This window comes from Fundulus heteroclitus, unplaced genomic scaffold (genome assembly GCF_011125445.2).
Source record: "Fundulus heteroclitus isolate FHET01 unplaced genomic scaffold, MU-UCD_Fhet_4.1 scaffold_353, whole genome shotgun sequence".
Taxonomy (NCBI): domain Eukaryota; kingdom Metazoa; phylum Chordata; class Actinopteri; order Cyprinodontiformes; family Fundulidae; genus Fundulus; species Fundulus heteroclitus.
This window is the reverse complement of record NW_023396763.1, coordinates 37617-62674: the sequence shown is the minus strand read 5'-3', so window position 1 is coordinate 62674 and position 25058 is coordinate 37617. Positions and strand designations below refer to the sequence as shown.

The following is a 25058-nucleotide window of genomic DNA, read 5'->3' as shown; positions in this document are numbered from 1 at the left end:
CAGATATCATTATTTGCCATAATTTCACAATCTCTTGTTTTTCAAACTTAATGATTGCCTGACTATCTTGGGTGGAAAGTTTGTGTCTATGAGTGGCTCCAAGTTGTTAAATAATTATTAGCTGAATGAATTGGAAAATTAGTCCAACACCACTGTCACTTCAAGCAATCAGTAGCCTGGCTTAGCTGGAGACCAAGTAATGTATGCCACAGAATCTGATATGTAGAAAGGCAACACTGCTGCTTTATTTACTTTAAACTGTGCATCTTCATGTGCCTTAATATGTGTTGGACCAAGGACACATCTAAAAGGAGCAGGACACCGGACCTCAAGGACCAGAACTGAAGGATTCATAAAAATAGTCTTGAGATATACAACAATGAGGCAGGCATGCTGTGACTTATTTGGCCTCTCCCCAGCCTACCCCAAGATTTATACTTTTTACAAGATTTACTACTACTAAATACCTTGAGTCCTCCCAAGCAGTCAGAAAATTTTGAGATGAATTAATCAGAAATTAGGTTACGAGTGATTCTTCATCAGCACAGACAAAAGATTTGCTTTATGTCGCATGAAATTAAATTATCTTATTTCTGGGTTGTGGTTGCCATTTCTGATTAGCAGTGGCGCACAGGTGCAGTTCACATGGTCTGTGATAGCTGCAGACCTCATGTGTGGGAGTTTTTTAACACGTCCATGAAACAGGTCCGTGGTAGCCCAGTTTAGCTGGAGATCAAACTATGTGTGTCACAATGCCCAATGCAAAGGAAAACAATACTGAAGCATTATTTACCTGAGGCAGAGCATCTTACTATGTCACAGATAGGCAAGGCAGATAGTGTGACATTGGTATTGGGTTTTAGTTGAGGCAGTTCACCATAGCAGCAGGGTACATAGGTTTCTAGTGATACGTGGATTTACAAGAGCTTGACTAACGGCTCTACAGCTTAGCTTTCATCTCAAAGCATACCACATTCCTTGCATCCTCCACTTGGTCCGCTAGAGCACCTTTTAACATTTAGCCCGGCTCTACTCGCTTTGCGAACATTACAGCAACAGTTTTTTGGTTTTTTTTTCCAACCCTGCTCAGGAGTAGGGCCCACTCTGAATGGCCCTATTGTTGTTCACTGATTGGCCATGGGTTAAGATAACGAGAGGTTTTCTCTGATGTCAGCAGAGATGGAGCGGAGGAGGGAAAGTCCAGGGAAAGGTTCGACTGAAGAGGGACGACATTAATATTAAGGACCACCATGAACGAAGTGCTGCGATAGACTGGCGACCTGTACACCTGTGGTGTACCCCACCTTTCGCCCATTGACATCTGGAGATAGGCACCAGCACCCCAGTATCGAGTATCCGACCTATAAAAATGATTTCAGTGCGGACAAAAGTCCTCCGGTTTTGCCATTTAAAGTCCATTACATCATTCTCACCATGGCTGAGGCAAAAACGTCCTCACAAAGCTTTAAGTTTTGACCCCGTGAGGCAAACTTTGGAGCAGATCAGACAGTCTCGTCTTCCCTATGTTTTTATTTAGAATAATTCGTTTACATTTTCATATCCTAACCGTTTGTCACAGATTTCTTTAAAGTGTAAATGTCACACGGTAATGCCCAACAGCGGCAGAGCGCACAGCACTGACAGCTGGAGGTGGGACTAAAGCCCAGGAGGCGTTCATCAACCCTCGGGCTTTACCGGGTCGGAACCGATGATGCGGATTACAGTAGATCTGGTGTAAAAGGGGCTTAGGGTGCCCCCTGAACAAGTGATTATAGAGCCTCTCCTTTAATGAAAGTCATTTGTTATTTTACATATACTGTTGCAGCTTAAGCCGTTGGAGGTTATTTCCATGGAGATAAAAATCCACTTTAAGTCTGCAATTGATCTAAGACCCATACACAAACCTAAAACTAACCTATTCTTTATTGCTGAACATGTTTTGCAAATTTCCAATATGTCCACTTTTGCTACTCGCCTTAGATGAAGCTTGGCTGGCACCCTAACTATAGTTGGTGATCCATCCACATTCAATTTTTGTAATTTTCCATCCACCCAAACTATGAAAGTTTCGCCTTTTTCCGCCGCAGGCAACTTATTGACTCACACCCTCTCTCTCCCTACAAACACACTCACGAATGTTGCATCGGCCCCATGATAACCCAAAGACTCTAAATCAATGCATGATCAGGAGCTGGAGGAAAAATTATTGGGTTACAACTTGGTGCTTTTGTCTCCAGGTTTTAGCTACTTTTTAGCCACCGAATAAAGGTAAAACAGTTGGAAAAGGCAGCATCTCTCCTTCCCCATCTCTGATTCCTCCCCGATACAAGGAGAAACAGAGTTACATCTGATAGTTGGTGCGATAATCCACACACAGAGCACATTCCAATGACTAAGGAGTCACACAGCAGCTCACAAGAACACAAATTTAAAGAGGAGATATAGTGTAGCTAAAATGCAATTACTGATAATGTAAGAATATATCTAAAATCTTATAGCACTATACCCACATGTTCCTCTTTTTCAATTGTACTTCCAACACAGAGTGTCACTTTTCCTAATCTGGGTACTGAATCTGTATAAAGGTGTGGGCATCCACTGCAGAAAAAATCCATCTGCGTTAATATTACATTTTCAATGAAATTTCTAACTTATGAAACTTGTACATCAGCCAACAATTATTACATTTCAATATTCATATTGCACATATTGATATTACAATAACATGTTTATGACATTTTAGGGCAGGATTAGGCAGAACTGTATAACTCTTTGCTCCACGCAGCATTTATAATGACATTTAAAACCTTGTTATCTCCTGATAACCAAGAGTTATTCTGGAATATGGCCCTTGTCGCTGACTGATGTCCGCTGTTCAAAGGACTAGTCTCAGCAGGAGTGGAATGGACTGAAATGCAGGGGATACTAATGTGGACAAAAAGCTTAGTACGTCAGAGCAACTGCAGTCTTTAGTAAAAGTTTGTCTAAAATCAAGCATAGGCAAATACTGACCTTAAACGACAATTTTTTATCCGCTCAAATTGAATGCGGCAACAATGGCTAGGATGCTAAAAGCTCTGCTGCTGAAGGCAGATAATGTGCCTTTTACTAACAAATATTGGGAGGAAAACATTTGCAAATGTGCTTTTTGATAAACTGTTTTTATTTATTTTTTTTTATATGTGAAAACTACGGTGTATAAAAAAAAGCAGTTTGAAGAATACACCAAATTGCCAAACATCTTCACTCACATATGAACTTAAGTGACACCTCATTTTTAATCTATTTGGATCAATATGAAGCTGGTTCACTCTTCACAGCTATAACAGCTTTAACTATTCTGGGACGGCTATCCACAAGGGAGTGTGTCTATGAGAATTGACCATTCTTCCAGAAGCACATTTGTGAAGTCAAACACTGACGTCGGATGAGAAGCCCTGACTCTCAGTCTCCACTCTAATTCCTCCCAAATGTGTCCTGCTGGGTTGAGGCCAGGACTCTGCAGGCCAGTCAAGGTCATCCACACCAAACTCTCTCATCCATGTCTTAATGGACCTTGTCTTGTGTACTGATGCGCAGTCACATTGGAAGAGGAAGGAGCCATCTCCAAACTGTTCCCACAAAGTTGGGAGCATGGAGTTGTCCAAAATCTCTCGATATGCTGAAGCATCCAGAGTTCCTTTTACTGGAACTAAGAAGCCACGCCCGGCTCCAGCAAAGCAACAAATCCACCGTGCACATTTTGCCTTTGACTTGAGCGAATGTAAAATGGTGTCTGAACTTTCAGCTTCAGAATGCTATGTTTGAAATTGCAAGGCTTTCCCGCATCGTGTGTCTCTTGCTGTTGGTCTACTCTGTGTGCAGAGTAGACCAACTCTTAAGCCTCCTTGGCCAGTTGGCAACACATAGGCCTCTATCTCAATCGCCCTCCGCGTCCCCCACCATCCACAGGGTCCGCTTTACCCCGATGCTACACCATTTTTCTAACGCCGTCACTCCCAACAATAAGTAAGTAAGCCAAAAAAAAGGGAGGATTTATGTATTAATTTGTAAGCCGTTCCTAGAGGCAAAGAACAGGCTTCTATAGCTTTGGTTGTAATACGGTTTAATAGAATAGACATAATATAAGAGCATATTTAAAGAGTTCTCATGCATGACATTTCCACATTTCCAATATAAAAACAAAACAAAACAAAAAATAAATAAATCAAACAATCTTGTGCCAATTGCATTTGTTTTTCACTCTGCTAACTAAACCAGGGGCTCTCAAAGTGGTGGTCAGGGCCCCCCGGGGGGAACATGAGATGATTTAATGTGTTCGTGGCAAAAATATTTGGTATTTCCTGCATTTTTTTTGTAAGAGTTCTTATGAAAATATGACTTTTATTGTAATTTGACTTGAATCTATTCTCACAATTTCCAAAAAAAAAGGCAACCCACAGGCCAAAGGGGGGGGGGGGGGGGGGTCACCAGTGTCTGGCGCTGTTATTTTGGGGGTCACAGGCTGATAAGTTTACGAAATCCTCAACTAAACCAAACCATAAGTGCCCTCAGTATGCCTTGGTTAAAAAAATAAAAATAACAGAAAAGCCACTGACAAAATAATAGTAAAAAACACTACAGCTTTTTTTTCTAAAAACACTTTTGTAACAAGGTGTTTATCCACAATGAACAGGAGAAACAGACGATTTTTCTTGAACCCCTCTCTGTCCTGAGTCGTACAAAACAATAATGCTGTGGCACAGGTGTAAAGAGCCTTTTTCCCCACTGTCACTCGAAATCAGGCAAGATGAGTTCCTCAAAGTTCCCTGCTTTGGCAGCTCAAAAGAATGGCAGTGGTATAGCGCCGCTGTGAAAAGGTCTCCATCTCGGGGAGAGCGCAGCCATTCGTCAGAGCATGTGACCGCGTGGGAGGATGAGACATGTCTCAGCTTCTCGCTTGCGCTCTCTTAACTTTTCCTCAAACCATCAAAGCCTGTTTGGCTCCGTGGCAGACAAAAAGGAGGTGAAACTGCTGAAAAACGTAACAAGTAGGCAGACAGTTGAAAGTGCTGTCTGTGGGCTTGAAGTGGGGGAAAAAAAAATATTGCCACAACTTTTTTTTTTTCCTCTTTAAAAAAAAAAAAAAAAAAAAGCTGAGCTGCTGTGGAATCCGAAGCTTTGCCACCTCAAATTTAAATATGCCACTGCCTGGTTTATGCCTCTTTCAGAGTGTAAGGAAGTGTGCGGTGGTGTTTTTTTTTTTTTTTTGAAAGCCATGTGTTTGTTTCACCTCCCACTGGGAAAGTGGAAAGAGATGGGAACGCTGCGATAGAAACAGATGGGGGGGAAATACTCAGACTAACAAGCAAGTGTAGATGACAAAGAGGGAAGTTTTCAAAGAGTGCTCCACTTTGGTATTTCTCTCCACTAATCATCTGACAAAGAAGACAGTAGGAATTAAAGAGAACACGCACAAAGAAAATGGATGCCGTTAAGGTAAGGTGCCTGAAGTCTTGAACTTTTAACACATTTTGTCATGTTACAACCACAGCCTATATTGTATTTAGAGGTATTTCATTCATTTCTGGACTGTGTCTGCAAGCTTTGGACACATAGAGGCTTAAATCGTTTCCCATTTTTGAAAACACCTTGAGCTCAGTTAGACGAACATTTTTATCTTTTTTTATTATTGTGAAGCAAACAGCTTGGACAAAATGATAGAAAACACCAGCGTGCATAATTCATCACACCCCTAAAGTCAAGACTTTGTAGAGCTTTTGCAGCAATTCCAGCTACAAGTGGTGTTGGATCAACACCACTTGAGCTCACCACATCTTGCTTCTGGGATTTTTACCCAGTCCTTAAGGTAAAACAGCTCCAGATCCTTCATGTTGGATGCTTTTTTTTTGCTTGTGAACAGCGATCTTCAAGTCTAACCACATATACTCCATTGGATTGAGGTCTGGACTTTAACTAGGCCACTCAAACACATTTTAATGTTTCCCCTTATATCACTGGAGTGTTGCCTTAGCAGTATGCTTGGGGTCAGTGTCCTGCTGGAAGTGTGAACCCCCGTCCCAGTCTCAAATCATACGCAGACTGACTCAAGAATATCCCTTAATTTAGCACCTTGCAATTGTTCCTGCAATGGTGCTCTGCAGCTCCTTCAGTTACCTTTGGTCTCTGTGCTGCCTCTTATTAATGTCCTCCTAATTCAGTCTGAGTTTTGGAAGCCTGCCCTCTCTAGGCTGTTTTTTTTTTTTTTTTTTTTTTTTTTGTGATTCCACATGCTTTCCATTTAGAGACGAAGGACTGAATGGAGCTCCAGGAGAACGACAAAGATTTTGGGTCTTTTTTAATTACAGCACCCTGACTTGTACTTATCACCAACTTTCTCCCTGATTTGTTTGAAAATTGGTCATGCTCACGCCCCTCTCTATACCTCGAGCTGTGGGAATCGCCTTATCTATTGGTTGTCCCACATGCCAATCATTTTGATGCGCTCACGTAACGCCAGTGTGCGTGCACGTTCCTTGTTAGCGTCTCCGTGTTGGCTGCGCATGCACACTTCTACCGTTTATGTATCCAGTTAGCTTCGGTTTCAGACGTTCATCGTAGCTCCAATGCTCTCATCGTCTACTTTGAAAATGGCTGACAGTCTCAAGAAACAAACTGTCTTACAAGTTTATGAGAAAAAGAGGAAGGCATCGGAGGAAACGCAAAAGACCAGAGTGGATTTGGGAGATTTTTTTTACGCGATCGCTCTGAGGAGCGGCAGAGCAGGTAAGATGGTTGTTCAAAATGGGGCATTTCTTACTTACATTTCCAGAAAGGTCTCCTACTCTACCTTTAAGGCATGCAACTGGCCCTATGGTGTTATCAGAAGGCCATATGTTTAAAATAATATGAATACGGTGATTCTGCAACAACAAATACCATCATGCCAACCAAGACAACAGTCAAACAAAAAGAAATGCTTTTTTTATGTTATTAAAAGTTTTTTTTCTGCCACAAAAAAAAATCTACAACTGGCGTCTTGTCAGCAAACAAGTACTGAATCTCCACTTCTTTCATCGTTCACTTTTTAGTGACTTTCCAGTGTTCTATATATCGTTATCATAGTGCCTCCAAAGTGATAGGGTGGAGGCCCTGAGGGGAAATCCACTCCTAATAAACCCCTTTACTGGTAATGATACCCCTCATTAAGCTGATCACTAGTGAGTTTGACTTCTCTTCAACATGATGGATTAGAGATGAGGGAAGGTGGTGGCACAAGTGTGTGACTGCAGCTCAGACGGACCAGACCGAGTACCTAAAAGAGGAGATGTGTGCGTATCGAGTAAATAGGAGTGTACTTGTCTGATGACGGTTCTGCTTGGCAACACGTGCAAAGCTATAATGTTAGGAGCTTCACTGGTTCAACATGTACGGCCATGTGTACAAGTTTTAGGCAAGTGTGAAAAAAAATTGCTGATTGTTTATTTTTAGCGATTTACAAAATGCAAAGTGAACATACAAAAGCAAAATCTAAATCACAGCAGTATTTGGTGTTACTACCCTTTGCCTTCCAACCAGCATCCATTCATATAGGTACACCAGGAAAAATTCTGGTATTCTATAGGACTGTAGTCAGGCGTACAATCAACCAATTACACTTGAAGCCAGAAGTTTAACTACACTTTATGAAAAGACACACAGGCTTTTTTTTCTCATACATAAAATCTGAAAAATCCTTTGCTGTCTAAAGTCTGTTAGAATTACCAAAGCTATTCATTTGTTCTAAATACCAGAATAATGAGAGTGATAATTTTTAGACAATGGTATTATTTTCTTGAAGGTCAGAAGTTTACATACAGGCGATATTTGGTACCCTTCCTATTTTTCTCTGAACCTTTGCTGTACCTCCTTTCTTTGCTGTGTGTTAGCAGTGTCCCCTGGTTGCAGTCTACATGACCACCTCAGTGTGTCTGAGCATTCAATTCCAAACAAGCGTGATTGATAAATGATCCGGACAACACAAGGTTTTCAAGTCCAAAGCCGTCTTAAAGGGGACATATCATGCAAAATCCACTTTTTTAACCACTTTTTTAAACACATCTTGTTGTGTACCTGGAGTCTCTAGGAGTGCAGAAAAGATGTCTCTGTAGTCTCTGAAGGTACTGCGTAGATATCTTTTCTATTTTCTGTTTTGGTCATATTTTTCAAGTCGTTCAGTATTCTTTATTCTCTATTATGTTTTTTGAACAATTACGTCACGGTATTTTCTGAGGAGCTGCTAAACAAGTTCATGGACTTCCAGTTTACCAATTTCGCAAAACCCGCAATTTTTATTTTTTCCGCAGCAATTTTGAAGTCCAAGCTCAAGGATACGGAAGCTACAATTTGAAAATTTACGGTAGTTGGGTGTATTCTTTGTTAATAAACTGTGTGGTTAATGGTTAAATTAAGGTGTGATGCTTAACTCTAGTTCTGCTGTGTTTTATGTGTTTTAGATATCCGTGCGTTGCACCTTCTCTGTAGCCTGAGTTTTTTCTTGTTTTTCTTTCTATGGTCAGTTACCAGGACTCAGATTTTGCACAAAACGTTTAATATGTAAAGTGAAATTTGTGCTCCTGATACAGAATTTCACAATAAATACCTGTCTTATAGATAAATAAATACTTAGATTACTTGATGGCAGCATGGACATATCTACTGCAGTCTGCAGTAAGCATTTTAGGTTATATATTTTAAGTTGGGTAAATCTGAAAAGGAAGAATTTAAAAGTATGATATGGTATGATAAAGTATAGGAAAAGTGTGAAGTTACAGACTGGAAAACAGGTTTGGATGCTTCAAAGATTTCTTTGTGAACCAGAAGTGCTGCGTGTGAGCAGCTTTAATGAATGAAGAAAATAAACTTTGAAAAAAAAGTGTTTTAAATGAAGCTGAAACAGGGTATTTTAAGAAAATCCACATATCTGACCAAATCAATGCAGAAATGGTTCAGCACATCCGAATTTGCCTTGCTTTCATGGTCCTCTAATGAATCCTTTAAAGAACCTGTGAGTGATCTGAAGAGAAGCATAAGCGAGGACGCAGGAATCTGGACAATCCATTCTGAGGCATTCATTATGACATTAAGCTACAGCGCTAAGAGGCAGGTTTATTTTTAGGGCTGCTTACACATCTTTAACAAGGGTGCCAAAACTGAGGGAGTGCGTTATGTTTCAATAGAGGACATTGTGTCTCTTTGAGCAAAGCAAGAGCACATCCAGCAAACAAGGACTCATCCCACCCAAGCATGCTTATGCGATTATCAGTTCAAAAAATAACTTGAAACTCCACCTGGGAGTAATTAAAGGAGCCCACATATTTCACAGTTACGGTTTTGGGAACCTGACCAGAAAAAAATATGCAAGAGACACGATCAAACCTTTGTGCGGGAATTTCTCTCATCCGTATCCAAAGCAATCCCCTCCAATATATTCCCGGCATTCTCAAACAGAAAGATGCCGGTTAGTAAATTCAAATGAACTACGTTGTAGAAATGGATTACACATCTGCACGCAGGGTGCCTTAAAGCTAGCGGACCAACTGCACACACTTGGTTTTATCTCGACCGCTTTCGGTGAACACTGGCCAGCAATAAGCAGTAAGCGGGACAGGCCAGGCTACCAGGAGTAATCCACCAGGATAAATATCTGGATGATACATCTAGTAATAAAATAAGGCACAGCACCTCTGCAGTCTGAGGTGAAACTGTGTGTGAGAGACACAGAGAGAGACACACACAGGACGGAGAGGCGGAGATGTGCCTTTAAGCCCGTAAACTTCGGGCACCTCAGTGGAGCAAGCTTTCAGGGGTTTTCTGGGGTCCGAGCTCCCTGTAGACAAGTTTCACAGGCAGAACTACGGGGGCCGCCATTTTTGTTGGTTTCTGCTAAGAACTTCCTGTTTGCACGGTCAATGGATATTTTTTGGCTCGCGGCCTGCGTTGTGAACTCATAAAAGAGTCACGTCGTCTCCACCCGCATGGGCTGACCCCCTGACTCCACGCAAAACTCAATCATACATTGCCTTGGTTGAAATTTGCCTTCATATATTCTAAATTCCCAGGTTTGTGTATCAGCACACATCCTTCGGGGTTAGTTTTACCTGGGGACCACAGGTGATTTGTAATAACTGCGGAGATTCTCGGTGTGCAAATCGGCCATGTCAGTAATTTGCAAAGTAAAAATCCCCCTGCAAATTACTCTGCTGAATTAATAATAATAATACATTTTATTTAAAAGGCGCCTTTCTGGACACTCGAGGTCACCGTACAAAAAAAAAATAGATAAAAACACAATGTCAGAAACAAAATCGAAACACAGCATAAAAAGCATTTTCAAAGATACAGAGGCTGGGACAGGGATGTCGACATTAAAGAGAATAGGCAATCTTACACAGATGAGTTTTGAGTTGTGATTTGAAATGAAGAAGTGAGTCCGTGTTTTTAATTAGGAGTGGTAGAGAGTTCTAGAGGCAGGGGGCAGAGCGGCTGAGTGCTCTGCTCCCCGTGGAGGGGAGACGGGCGGGTGGGAACATGCAGGAGGCCTGACAGATAAGGGGGGGATGGGGGGTAAGGTAGTGATGGGCCTTGAATGTACCATGAGAATTTTATATTGAATGTGGAACTGCACGGGGAGCCAGTGGGCTGTCGGAGGACCAGAGTGATGTGGTGGAGAGAGGGAGTTCTTGTTATAATGCGGGCAGCTGAGTTCTGGACCAGATGTAGTTTATGGAGTGATTTCTGAGGAAGGCCAAAGAGGAGAGAGTTGCAGTAATCCAGTATGGCGTCAGTGTGTGGGGTAAGGGAGGGACGGAGGCGGTTGATGTTTCCTAAGTGGAAGTAGGCAGACCGGGTAATGTTATTGACATGGGACTAAAAGGATAGGGTGCTATTGAGGATGACACTCAGACTCTTAACCTGGGGGGAGGGGGAGATGGAGTAAACAATAAGTGGGAAGGTGTCGGTTTTGGAAAGAGTTTGGAAAGAGTTGATTTAGTGCCAATGAGGCTTTCTATCGGCTTGATTTGGCGTGGACTCCCAGGCTGCTCTTGTCAGTGGAGAGAGCGCCAGGCGTTGGCCGAGCTCGAGCTGCTTTCAGCGGCCACCGCTGCGAAAACACCCCGCTGCTCCCACCGGGTGCTCTGAGTCTGAAAGGCAGACAGCCGCTACCTTCTACCGCATCAGGTGGATGGATGGACACTTTAGAGACAAAACTTCACAGCTTTCAGTGTAAAATGAGAGAAAGCGAGAAAGCCTCGATAAATCCACTGATCTGATACGGCGCGGCAGGCTGAAGTGCGCTTCTTTTTTCTTTCATACGGTCCTTAATATTAATGTTGTAGTTCTTTATTTATTCTGGATGGCCGAGCTGGCGCTGAAAAACACTGCTCCTGAAACGCTTGAACGTGAGCGGAGCCGTGTGGCTAATATGAGCCGGTGGAACTGGGCCCATAGCTTGTGGGAGCTATGATCCCGCACCAGGGTAGCACAGAAGTTTTAGGAGGCTGCGCAAATAGGCCTGTTTCTTAGCCTCTAAAGTAAAAAAAATAAAAAATCAACTTGAATAAATACCTGTAGTTTGTCTTCTCCGTTCCTCGCCAAGCTGCGACAGGCTGCATCCAGTTCAACCCCGAGAGAAGTAAGGACCGTTTCCTGGTCTGCTTCCATTGCCGAAACCTTCTTCTCCAGCCTCAAAAGCTCCGACTCAGAAACCCGTCTCTCCTCACCCATTTTCACCTAATCAGGGCAACAGAATGGTGTTTGCTTATTATAAATCAGCAATAACTTTTGTAACTAATAATCTTCATATTATATGTACCCTTAAAGATCTGGATTAGGCCATTTTACCTCTTCAGAATACAAGGTGCATTTTCCCAGTGATACATAGAAATATGCTTTCAGGAAAGAAAGCCTTTGATTTCCTCCTAAAACAAACTTAGGGTGCCATGCAAAAGTATTTATGCAGCCTAACTTTTTCAAACTTCATCATGTTACAGCCACAAATTTTGTCAAGGAATTTAGCTGTATTTTATGTGTCACAACAAACCCAATTAGGCCATAATTGTGAAGTGGAACCAAACGGACAGATAGTTTTTGAAACATTTTTACAAATAAAAACAGACAAAATGTGGAGTGTCTCTGTATCCAGTCTCCATTTTTCAAGAGGGCGCTCGCTGCAGAATCACTGGCCGCACTACTTGCATTTTTCTGATACCTCCAAATATAGTCCAACACAACCGATCACATTCAGAAGTCACCAACAAACAGCATCATAAAGACCGAAGCGCACAGCAGGGAGTTCAGGGGGAAAAGTTGTGGAGATTAAAGCAGGGTGAGATTCTAAAACAATATCTCAGTCTTTGAACGTCTTCCGGAGCTCCGCTGAGTTAATCTGAACATGGCGCAACAGGAAACCTACTAGGACATGACCTTCCCTGAGCACATCTTCATTACAGATGAGCCTGACTGTGGCAGCATCATGCTGTGGGCGCAGAAAGGAGGCCAGGGTCGAATGAATATGGATGCAGTGAAACACAGGGTGAATGCTAAAGGAAAACGTGGTAGAAGCCGCAAAAGGCACGAGACTACGGTTCCAGCAGGACAAAAACAAAAACAGAGCTACGAAGGAACGGGTCGATCAAAGCAGATCTATGCAATGTGACTGGTCCGTTAGTCTAGACCAGGGGTCGGCAACCTGCGGCTCCGGAGCCGCATGCGGCTCTTTGATCGCTCTGATGCGGCTCAGGTGTTGAAAATAATTATGCCGCGGAGCCACAGGCAGTCGTCAATGCTGGCTGACCAACACTCCTCCTCACCAGTTGGTGGTGGTAATGCACACTGAAAAGATTCTTGCTCATCGTCAAACTCAAGAAGAAGAAGAAGAAGAAGAACTGGTAGTTCACTGGCTGCAGTGACACAAACACAGCGAGGCGGAGTTGAGGCGGCATTTTCAAATGCTGCTTTTTTTTAGTAAATTCTTCAAATGACAAGGGCAACACGGTGACCTAAAATAACATGGAGTCATTGATGAGGGTGAAGAGAGCTAAACAGCAGGGTAAGAGTCGTTACTATCTCTGACATTTGTTCATTTTCAAAGTGAGGAAAAGCGAACTGCGCTTGGCTCGAGGCTGTGAGCGGAGTCCTGCGCGGCTGAAGTCGAGCTTCAGGTGCCGCCTGAACGTCTGATAGCTCGTCTAATGGAACTGTTAGCTGGTTAATGACAGGAGCTTGTTTACTTTCGCAGATGTAATTAAAATGTGTTCGGATTAAAAGGAAAGAAAGTATTCCGGATGAACCGTTTATATGGGCTGAAAATCAAATAATCCGACCATGATGTGCGTTTACTCGCACCAAGCTTTATTCAAAATAAAAACTCTGACATTAGCAGAGTTGATGATTTCCATAAAACAACAGTAGAAGTACAAGCGCAGAGGTGCATTGGTTCTGGTGCGGGTCCATTTTGTTGCAAAAAAGCCCTTATGTGCAGCGTTATTTCATCTAAAATTTCAAAAGGATTTTGTGGCTCCCAGTGTTTTCTTTACTGTGTGAAATGGGTCCAAACGGCTCTTTCAGTGGTAAAGGTTGCCGACCCCTGGTCTAGACCTAAAGTCAACTGAGAATCTGTCATGACTGGAAAACTGTTGGTTGTCAGACGCTCTCCATCTTACACCCCGAGTTTTGGCTACTGTAGTGAAGATGAATGACAGCTTTCAGGCTCTAGATGTGCAAAGCTGGGTGAGTCATACCAAAATAACTTGCTTTAAGTACTGAACAACGCGGGGGGTGGGTGGGGGTGGGGTGGATACAAACACACGCAACAGCAAAAGTTAAACGCGTATGAATACTTCTTGCACGGCACTGTCTGGTTGGTATTGCCAGTGTTTCAGTGTCTACCTGGATAAAGCCAATCAATGAGTCAGAGGACAGGAACCTCAGTGATCAGCGCTGCCTGGGGAATATGAATCAGAATCTATTGGCTGAGATAATAAACCTCTCGCGTTTCATGAATAGGAACCTGTTTTCTGCACTAAACCAATGTAAGATCAATACACGTCTGGCCTGAAGCGAGCCACATTCACCTCCTCAGGTCTGCGCCGAGGAGGTGAACTGCCATCAATGCTTCATCGGCTGCTGTAAAAGCCGCTTTTGTCAAACTAGATTTAGATTAGCCTGATCAGAAAACCCTGATGTGACAGGAGGAAGGAAGGCGAACTTCTGTGTTTTTGCACAGGTTCGCTTCCAATGTGACACCTCAGGCAGATACCGCAGCAACACCTTCCTGTATACTGTGAATGGCCGGCACTGCCAGACAGAAAAACACGTCTCCCAACAAGAAGAGCTTGGCTTACTGTGTCCTCCAGTTCCCGTTTGAGCTGCTGGTGTTTTCTTTGGAGAAGAGAATGTGCTTCGTCTTTAGTGCACAGCTGCGCCACCAGCTTATCACACTCATCCTTCATCCTGTCCAACTTGATGTGCAGTGCCGCACACAGCTCCTTGTCTGAGGCTGCATCTGCCTGGGGGGGCGGGGGGGGGGGGGGGGGTGAAGAACCATGATGTTACACACATGCAATCGCTTCAGACCATCGAAGCTGTCCTACTGGAATTCAGGCAGCTTACAGCGTGTGAGACTTTACAGGATCAACAGAGGTTAAAACGTGAATATACGGCGGTTGCAGAAGTAGTCATGCGTCATGAACTTTTTCAGACATTGTCAAGTCACGCCCACGAACTTCTTCAAAGTTTTACAAGGATGCAAATGGTGCAGAATTGTGCAATGGAAGGAACAAAAAAAAAATTTTTATTTCTGTAATGACTAATAATAATGAATTTGACTGATAAGTCTAACAAAATGTAGAGGAAAACCCACAGAGCACATCATTCTGATCCCAGTGGGGAAACATTGTGGTGGCAGCGTCATGCTGAGGGGACATAGTTGATGTGTCAACACAACTGAACACGGTCTGGGGATGAACTGACGCGACAGAAACTGTAAAATCGCTCTGGCCACGCGGAAATTTGCCCCGAGACGATCTAACCCATGACAACAAAGACGTTGTTAATGGCGCTGATAGTGAAGTTCACTGCGTCACACCAGGCAATTTTGCCTCATCTACTAAACCTTAAGGCAAAGAAGAAAGGGGTGTGGGGAACGTTCAACTGAGTTCTACATCAAGTCAGTGGAGTTATTTAAAGGTAACCACAGACAAATCGACGTTAAAGTTTAAATCCTCAACTTAGAATATATATCAGTAACCTAAAATACCGCAGAGTGTAGTAGATGCTTTCATGCTAGCATTGAGTTATCCATGGTAAGAAATCACGACGAAATTCTGTATTAGGATTGGAAATTTTACTTTATACTAATAAACACATTTTTCTAGACTCCTTCTAGGTTTTGGGAAAGGAATAAACTGTATTCCACCCTTTAAACGTTCAGGATACACGTGTCTGAATAGTGCTTGGCCCACTGACGTTGAACAATTTTTACCGATGTTTTTTTTTTTTCTTTCCCGAAATCCCATTGAAAACAATGCATTTGTAATGGAGCTGCAGCTCCTGCAGGTAAGGGGCGTTTCACTTTGGGACAAATCGCGATCGCTGATTGGCCAGCTCCAGGAGAGCCTCCATGATTGACTGGCAGACACATGGCGACACGTGACCCGGACCTTCTCGCTCCACATCAGGGTCTGACCTCGCAAATGTGCTTCTAGAAGAAGGGTCAAAATTGGCCAGAAAAATAATCCACCAAACAGCAACTCCCATATAAACTGAGTAACCAATGAAATTAAAAACAGAGCTTTGAAAAACAACTCCTCCATCTTGTGTCGGTCTATCACATGACCCCCCCCCCCCCCCCCCCAAACAAAAAAACAACAAAGAAAAAACATCTATCATACAAGAGAGGTCAAAGAGTATGAATGCTTTCCCAAGGTGTTTTGTTTCCTAGACTCTGTGCCTAACACCCCCGTCTCTGAAGAGTCTCATAAAAAAAAACGCTTTAGAAAGTAGAGTTTTGTAAAAGAACAACGACGCTACACTTTCAAACTAAATCAAAGTGTTATGAGAAACAGGGACAAAGGACAGGAAGAGATAAGAGCGACATGAAACAAAGGGGAAAAAAATAGAAGAAAAAAAAAGCAAAACATGGGAGCGAGGAGTGCGAAACAGCAAATTAGAATTGAAGGGGAAGCTGAAAGAAAAGGATTAAGATAGAGAGAGGCATCAAGAGGGAAGACGGAGTGGAGAAGAAATCAGACGTGAGAGGACAGGGAAATTTGAATATCTTAAGCTTTTTCTGACGGTTGACTGTATCACAATTGCAATACAGGCTTCTGGCTATGCTGCATGAGTATTGGGTTATGGGTGTGTGTGTGTGTGTGTGAGTGTGTGAGTGAGGGGGGGGTGGGCTTCTTTGGGACATCTGGTGCACCTCCAGGCAAGTTTTTAAAAACATTCCAGCAAATGCCCTTGTCCTTTCTCCACTCGGAAATGACACCATTACAATGAGCTATGTCAGATATTAATGCCATTCAGCGGAGCTAATGGGCTAAACTCAAGCATATCAGGGAGGACCATGCCCCTTAAGAAGCGCTCTACCCAGGAGGGCTCATCATCGCAGATATTGAACATAGGGAGGGTGGCGGGGTTCTGGGGGGAGCGAGTCGGGCAGAACCCCGCTATCTGCAGCGCAGCCCTGATGAGACGACCGAGGCCTGATATGTGGTTCTTTTTTTTAAATATTCACGCTAGGAGCTCTGTTCCGCAGGTGGCGCTCCGCGTGCCATTAAGAGCTCAGCGATCCCCGGTCGCACTCAGAGGACAGAGCTCCAGCCAAAGGAGGAAATTACTTTAAATGAGAAGTTCCTCTGTGTGTCACTGGGTCGCAAATAACCCAGATGTTTAGCGCGAGCCAATCGCCTTCCAGATGTTAATGAGCGCACGGCGCTTTGTGGTCTGTGCTTGCTGCGGGTGGGAAAGGGGGAAAAGAATCCTTAAGGCTGCTTTATGATTTCGAACATTTAAGTAGATTTCCCCTAATTAAGGACACGAGTTACACCTGGAACATTATGCAGAGATCTGCAACGCTTCTCAGAGGGGGGGCGGGGCGCACTGGAGATGTTAAGAGGATTTGATCAGCATTTCACAGGGAATACCAAATTATTCCCCTAACAAGAGTCAGATAAAGAGATTACAACCACCTATTTTAGAATGTGAGCTATATATATATATATATATATATATATATATATATATATATATATATATATATATGTGTATGTGTGTGTGTGTGTGTGTGTGTGTGTGTGTATATATATATATATATATATATATATATATATATATATATATATATATATATATATAGCTGCAACATGGCCAGCTCCAGCTGGACTATTGCTTGAAAACCTACAAGTCAACAGCCTGCAGCACCTTTCAAAGTATTCAGACTCCTTGAGCTGACACCCGTTCAGTGAAGTAGTTGTGCTCAGATCGGAAGGAGAAGGTCTGTGAAGAGCACAGTCGAGCATTAAAAGGTCCTACCTTGACTTCGCTTAGCTGCGCCTTCGTCTCGTCTCTTTCCTGTCGGCAGAGTTTGAGCGTTTCCTGCACTTCCCGATCCTTCCTGGCGAGCTCGTCTTTGATGGTGGCCTTGGTGTTTTCCAGCTCCTTCTGATGGACCTCTCTCTCCAGCTGCAGCTGCTGGCTCAGGGCAGAGCGCTCCTCCTGCAGCAACGCTAGCTTGGCCTGAAGCCCCGAGGTGTCCTTCTGGAGCTCCTTCCTGGCGTTCTCCTCCTCGGCCAGCCGCTGCGATAGCTGCGCGTGGGCGGCGGTCATCTGCTTCAGGGCGGCCTGGAGCTCGGCCTGGGCGCCCTGGTCCCTCTGAAGACGACGAGCTTGGCTGTCCGCTTGTTCTTCCAGTCTCTGGTTCTCCTCTCTGAGCCTCGCTTGGACGGCGGCCTGACGCTGAGCCTCCTGCTCCAGGGCCGCCGAGGCCTCCCTCACCTTGGGTTAGGATGGTTGTTAGTGCCCTTATTAGCTTGAGCCAACTCTTTGACATTAGCTCTTGACTTTTTCAAACAAACAGTAGAAATCATCATTCTGAAATAACATGTTTTGGCTTGGTAATTCAAATTATACCAAATAATTAAAGGAGCAGCCACCATTTTTAAGGTTATTTTTGCTCCACATTTTTCATGTCAAAACGTCCCACGCACAGAAATGTAACTGATTTTTAAAGCGCGAACGCAAACATCTACCCCAGGGGTGTCAAACTCATTTTGGTTGAGGGGCCGCATACAGCTTAATCTGATCTCAAGAGGGCCACACGAGTAAACTCATTGCAAGATTAAATAGAACTAATAAAAGTGGACTTGTTGTGGATTTTTATATTAAATTAATTTCACTTTTACACAATATATTATGAATAATCTCAGGGTTTTTAAGAAAACTATGTGCAATTTCAACAATACTTTTACCCAGTTAAACATTTACTTATGCATTATGCATAAGAACTGATCACAGTGATTATACAATGTTAAAAAACATTTATTCACATTTTTTGGAACTTAAAAACACTGTCCTGCATGACAAAATACACCAAACAGATAAAAATTAAGAAATGATTTAAAATGAATTTTCCACATCTGAAGCTCAGTGCTACCATCTGCTGATTAAAACACAGCGCCCCTCGTGGACAATATAGGAACTGCAGATTTTCAATTAAACAAAGTACATGTTTTTTTCAATAATTGTTTTATCATTCTCTTCCTTTTATCTCCTCTTTATTTCATCTTTTCTTTTTTTTGCTTGTTCTTCCTTTCCTCTCCTACTTTCCCATTATAGTGTCCATATCATTTGAGATATTCCCCGCATGAATCAAAATAAAGCTATTCACATTCATAAATCAAGCGGAGCACTATGGCAAAAGCAGTACTGCTTCACTTGTGAAAGTCAAATCTGATGAGCTCTTTTTGGTATTAAGACAACAATTCTTATTGCCACATTGTCAGACAGGACACTGAAAAACAAAAAAAAAAAAGTTTTTTTTATTTATTTTTTTGAATAATGATAATGCATATAGCCACCGGGCTGGACTTAATTGTTCGGCGGGCCGGAACCGGCCCGCGGGCCATATGTTTGACACCCCTGATCTACCCTGATCTATCGTGAAAAGAACAACGCTATTTCCTAGATGTCGAAACGCGCACACCTCCTGGACCTCCTGCTGCAGCAGCAACTGCCGCTGCCGAGTCTCCGACAGCTCCACGTCCTTGCGGTGGAGCTCCTCTTCGCGCTGGGCCAGGCGGCCTAGTATTTCACCAAGCTCCCTGCGGGCCGCCTCACTCTGCTGGCTCAGTGCCTTCAGCTGGGCCTGGGAGCTCTCCTTTTCCCTGGAGGCCTGTAGGAGGATAAAAAAACAGAAAAACGAGAAAAAAAAAACAAAGAGAGAGAGAGAGAGAGAGCGTTAGGACCAAATGAGAGAGGAAGAGGAGATGAGTAGAGGGGGCAGTGTGACTGGAAAAAAAGGGAAACGAGTAATGACAAATGAGAAGAAGGACGAAGCCGGTGCACGCAGAGGAGCTCTGACAATAATGATGAGAGGAAGAGAAAGAGTGACAGAGAGAAGGAGGGAGAGGAACATATGCAGTACCAGCCCTTAGCTGATAGGAAAATGCTAACACTCAGCGTTCTGATAAAGGGACAATGGTCAGGTCTGTTCAAGGCAGATTGCTTCTAATGCTCTGGCTTTGACTGGAATTTGCAAAGACTTTGCCGCAGCTCAGAACCTAATCATTTAATTGAGCACTTGATTCTCTCCCCTAATTCATTAAGAGGGCAGAAATGATTTTGTAATTAATTCGCGTCACGTAGAATATGCCAGGTGGGAGTCTGTCTGTCTGCCTTTCTGGTATAAGAAGCGTGACGGTGCTTACTGTGACTTTGGAGGTGACTCTCTCGGTACAAATGGACTGGAAAACACTGGGAGGTGACTTTTTAAGCTAATGAACACTGTCAGCTATTAATTATTCCACCGCATGCAACCATTGGAACAAACTTAGCTGTAAAGCATTGCTGTAATGAAGGGCCTTTTGGGTCTATAACGCAACGCAGTGCTTTATAACTCGTACATAAGATAAGACTTTATTCACCCACCAAGGGGGAAATTGAATTGTCACAGCAGCATGACAGAGCAAAAGGTGTGTCTAGATAATTGAAAAAAAAAATAATTCATTAGAACAAAACAGTGTAAGCAGAGCAGGCAAAAATAAATACATGTTGGCAAATTTCTTTCTAGATCTCTGAGGGACACCGCTTCGACTTTGTCGCAGAACAATGCTTTCATCCCCATTTGTCAGGCAATAATCGTAAACTACAGGTATTTTAGAAAAATAAATAAGGCCGACAAAAAGAGAATACAAACAAAGAAACGTTACGTTATTTCCCACAGCTTTTTGGGAAAGACTGCTAGCTTGACAACCATCACAAGGAGGGCAGGGTAATAAAAGGTCAGCGCTTAAGAAGCCGGCTGTTCAGAATGCTGTTTCCATGCGTATCAATGGAAAGTTGAGTGGAAGGAAAACGTGGGTGCGATTGGCCCAATCGATTTACTTAGCTACGTGAACGTGCGCGGGGAAGACGCGAGAGCGATGGCTGAGCTGCTGTGAAAGGTTACAGGTTTGGGGAATGAATGTATATAAACCAGTTTACACATTTGTTTAATTTTCTTACTTTGTTCAAACTGACACAAGCTGTTACTGGGACGCCCCAAGTGAATATGAACCAAACATTAGCAAATGACAAGGCCGTGCTGGTGTATGGGAGATCTTGTGTTTTTATTTTTTAAGTGTTTTTTTAGACATCCTAAACGTGGACGGCAGACTGCAGTGATGGTTGACTAGTAGGAAAGGAATAAATAATTGCAGATCAAACTCAGACACAATTGTGTACTCCAACAGGACAACTATCCTAAACAGCATTTTTTTTGGGGGGAATGGATTAGGTAGGTCAACAACAAAAGTCCTGACCTCAACTGCAGCTAAATAGTTACCCAGAACCAGAACCAGACATGGAGAAGCAGAATTTAGTTCCTATGCTCCACGTATCTGGAACAAACTCCCAGAAGATTGTAAAGGTGCTGAAACCCTGAGTTCCTTTCTGTTTAGAGCTGCTTTTAACTGATAATGTAAGTCCGATTTGTCTTCTATCTTGACCTGCTGCTACTATTCCACTGCAATGTGTTTTCCTCTGTATGCTTTCTTTGTTCTGTTCATGTGCAGCACTTTAAGATAAGATAAGATAAGATAGGCTTTATTGATCTCACAATGGAGAAATTCACTTTAAAATGTCTTGTTACTAAAAGGTGCTACACAAATAAACTTACCTTGACTAACTACATTTCAAATACCCATGGACAACGCTTACATATTGGTCTATGCCGAACAATCAACATGAACTCCGATCTGCAGGGAATGGCGTTCAAACATGAAGTCAGAATTGTGCATGCTAACCAAAAGCATGCAGTCAGGGCACCATTTGTTCTGGGGCTTTTAACTCAAATGTGTGGCGTGATACATACATACTGTCAGCCTATTTGAACCTGTATATATAATTTTGACCTTGTGTGAATTAGACGGCTAAATAACATTAAACATGTGCACCCAGTTTCTTGTTTTTAAAATGTCCTGAGGCTGTTTGTATGACCCCCTCAACCACGGAAACCGAATGGGTCAAAGAGTTCATCGGGAGCCAAAAACCAATGTAAGATTCATGAATGTATGTCGACTTGAGAAAACCTGAATTCTGCCTAGTCGTTCAACTCTGTAGCCTGAATACTGAATGTAGCAGATCACAGGAATCTCTCGAGAGAGAGACCCACGGTCCTGAATGTTTAATGGTATCATCTTGCTATCCCCACTTTATTTATGTTTGTCATCTTGTTGTAAGATCCAAACAACACTGGGAGCCATGACGAATGCGTTGCCACTCAGGCCACCATGTATGAGCAACGCAACCTAGAAAATTAGCATGAGGGCAGGACCTCTGCAGCCAGGTTGTCAGCATGTTCCATTTTTGCAAATTCGACAGCTGCAATTCTGTCCGTCAGAGACAAAAAGGAGATTCCAGGTCATTTTAAAATTTAATTCCTGGGAAACAGACGGAACAAACACAGCTCGATCCAGAGAGATGCAGACAATAGCAATCTTAACAATCTTTTTATCAGCCTTATCAAACACAGTGTTTTCGCATTTAGAACTGTAAAAATGGAAAGACTGCAGTCTTGTTCTGCTGAGATTAGTGTGTCTGGGAGATGTGGGCTTTGAAAGTGCCTCATGCCTATGCTCAGAGACACGATGTTCACTTTCAGGGAGACCGATGGAAGGATCAGAGTGTGGAAAAAAGAAAAGCCTGAGATTTCATACTGTATGAAAGAGCCGGGACGGTGTGATAAAGTGAGCTCCAGTCAGACGAAGGAGGGCCGGCAATGAAAGACCAGCGGAGAAACAGACTGCTTAATGAAGAGTACAGGCTCATAAAAAGCTACCTTGTAAACCTTGTTACTGACTGCCAGACCTGAACTAACTAAAGCTTGACTGCGCCTTGGAAAAAGTGCTCATTCCCCTAATCATTTCTACTTTGTGTCAAGTTACAACCAAGAGCGTTAACGCATTTGATTGGGATTAACTCAAAAAAATTGTTCATAATTGTAATGTGGAGCAAGATTGATCACACACACACTCAGATACAGCAGTTTATTGTGTCAGAGCTTTTGCCCGAACAGCATCTTAAAGGTATACTATGCAACCAGGGTTGATTTTCCAGCGAGGCTCCCCCCAGAGGGCGAAAGTAAAAGTGCACTGTCATAAAGATGCTCAGCTGTTCTGGTTTCTCCGTCAAGCCAGGCGCGGTTGTTTTGAGCTTAGCAGACAGGCGAACACAACGAAAAGTCGAAACAACGGCAGTACAAACAATGACTAACACAGTAAAAGTATGAACATCAGGGTTTCCCGCAGCGCTATCTTGGCAAGGCGGCCGCCTCGCCAAACTCACGCTACTGCCTCGCCAACATTCAAAAAAAAAAATAATAATAATAATAATAATAAAAAACTCGATATGCTTGCATGTTTATTTGACGTTAACACGCGGTTCTTTGTTGCTTTTGCACGTGCATGTAGTGAATGGCAGGGCAAAAACTCATGGAGTTCTCGCCGTAAAGCAAGACCGACTCTCGCGGTCTTGCACGAGACTTCTGAGCCTGTGGGAGCGGGCCGAGGGCTCTTGCAATTGCAAGTGCGGTATTTCCCCCACAGACCACCAGGGCAGCCGAGAAAACCTTTGTTTGACCTGAAATGACTCATTTAATCATCCAAAACGGTATGGAACACATTAATTAACTGAAAAATGTTGCATAGTATGCCTTTAAAGACCAGGAACCACAGCCGGTTGGTTTCAAGCAGCCTTAGAAAATAAACCAGTATCCCAGTGGAGGAGCTGCACATGTTCACAGCTCCGGTGGGAGAATCTACCGTCAGGACAACTATGAGTGGGACTCACCTCAAATCTGGCCTTTATGAAAGTGTGTTAAAGTGAAGCCAGTGCCAGTTGTAGTTAAAAGAAAACCATAAAAAGTCAGTTTAGCTGTTTTGCAAATTAAGGAACATACATTTTTTGGCTTACACGCAAAAGGCAACGTGTGTCGGGAAATTCTCCCTGAACACACCACCGCACAGTGAACTCCGTGGTGGGGGTAGCATCGTGATGTGGGGATGTCCCCCTATGGTCCGATGGGCCATGGGGGGACAGAACCGGCTTCACAGCCTTGTTTCACGTGAACCTACGGCGGTCTGATTCTCGTATTCTTAACGCCTCCTTTTTACTCACAATGGTCTACTCTAGTCCATTGGTGCTTTACAAGGTCCCTAACCGTAACTAAAAAACAAGCAAAAATCGTAAAGCATTTCTTCTAACAAATTAAAACGAATCTCTTAAACCATTCATATTTTTGTAGATTTGAGTTTCAGAACTATAGAGAGAGTTTTCTATAGCAGTTCTTTTCAAATAGAGGGGCGTGAAGGGGGTGAGTGCTGGACAACAGCCTTGCCCCGCCTGCTGTTTGGTCTATACATGCAGTAAGTAGTAAGATGAATACTCTTAATAAACTCCTAAAAAGGAAAAAAATTATAATTTACCAGAAGTTTGTCTTTAATATTAATGGTCTGATATTTTGGACATATGAGGCTCACACCTAGTTAAAAGCTGACTGCAGGTACGAGTCGGGCTAAAAGCCATTTATATTGCTGATAATATTATATAGCTAAAAAAGTGTGGCAATGTTAAAACATTATACTTGTTAGAAATTATTATGTCATAAATGAACCCGTACATATGTTATAAACCTTAAAAGGGGTTCTGGGTGATTTTCAGAACTACAGCTGTAATGCAATAAAACAGAAAACGATTGAGAAAAAAAGTGAATTTTTGACCCATTTATGTTGAGATGGAGGCCTCAAAATGTTTCCTTCTTCAAAGGGGGGTGGGGGGGGGGGGGCGCAACAGAAAGCCTGTGAGAACTGGACTATAGCATGATTCACTTCTTCGCTTTTCAGAACATCAGTGATATGGAACTCAGGCCTGAACCAAAGAGAGAGTCTGTCTCTCTCGCAAAGATGACGCAACAAAAAAAGTTATTGGCTCAGCTTCAGCAGCAGATCGTTGGTTGGGCCCACCGAGTCAATAGGCTGTAAAATATAGAACAGGATGACAAGCCTGAGCTGGAGTATGAGCAGCTAAGAGGATGAAACATTTAAAGATAAAAGCTATAATAACTGGGGCAATAGACACACCGCTCGGTTAACTCGATGAGTCAACAATCAACATTGGGCTTTCCGTATGCACAATAAACGGAAATAATATCTGGAAACCGACACAATATTTGTTATTTTAGACCAAAAAATTTGAGTTGCAGTTTTAAAAAAAAGCTCATAATCTGTTCTCAGTTCAGATGCCAGGGGGTGAGGGGGTGTTGGATAATAATCTTATTTTCA

General features: G+C 42.9%; 1 protein-coding gene across 4 annotated transcripts in view; it reads right to left on the bottom strand.

The window, feature by feature from the left end:
* LOC105930634 (centrosomal protein of 128 kDa) overlaps window positions 1–25058 on the bottom strand; it is a 74700-nt gene that overhangs the window by 28270 nt on the left and 21372 nt on the right. For 3 of the 4 annotated variants that reach the window (XM_012868928.3, XM_021319669.2, XM_036130376.1), the window contains exons 14-17: window positions 19226–19414; window positions 17557–18018; window positions 14364–14528; window positions 11587–11751 (exon numbers count right to left, since the gene is read on the bottom strand). In XM_012868928.3, coding sequence (XP_012724382.2) covers window positions 11587–11751; window positions 14364–14528; window positions 17557–18018; window positions 19226–19414 — 981 coding nt within the window. The remainder of the gene's footprint in view (window positions 1–11586; window positions 11752–14363; window positions 14529–17556; window positions 18019–19225; window positions 19415–25058) is intronic. The other variant, XM_036130375.1, reaches the window with a different exon arrangement.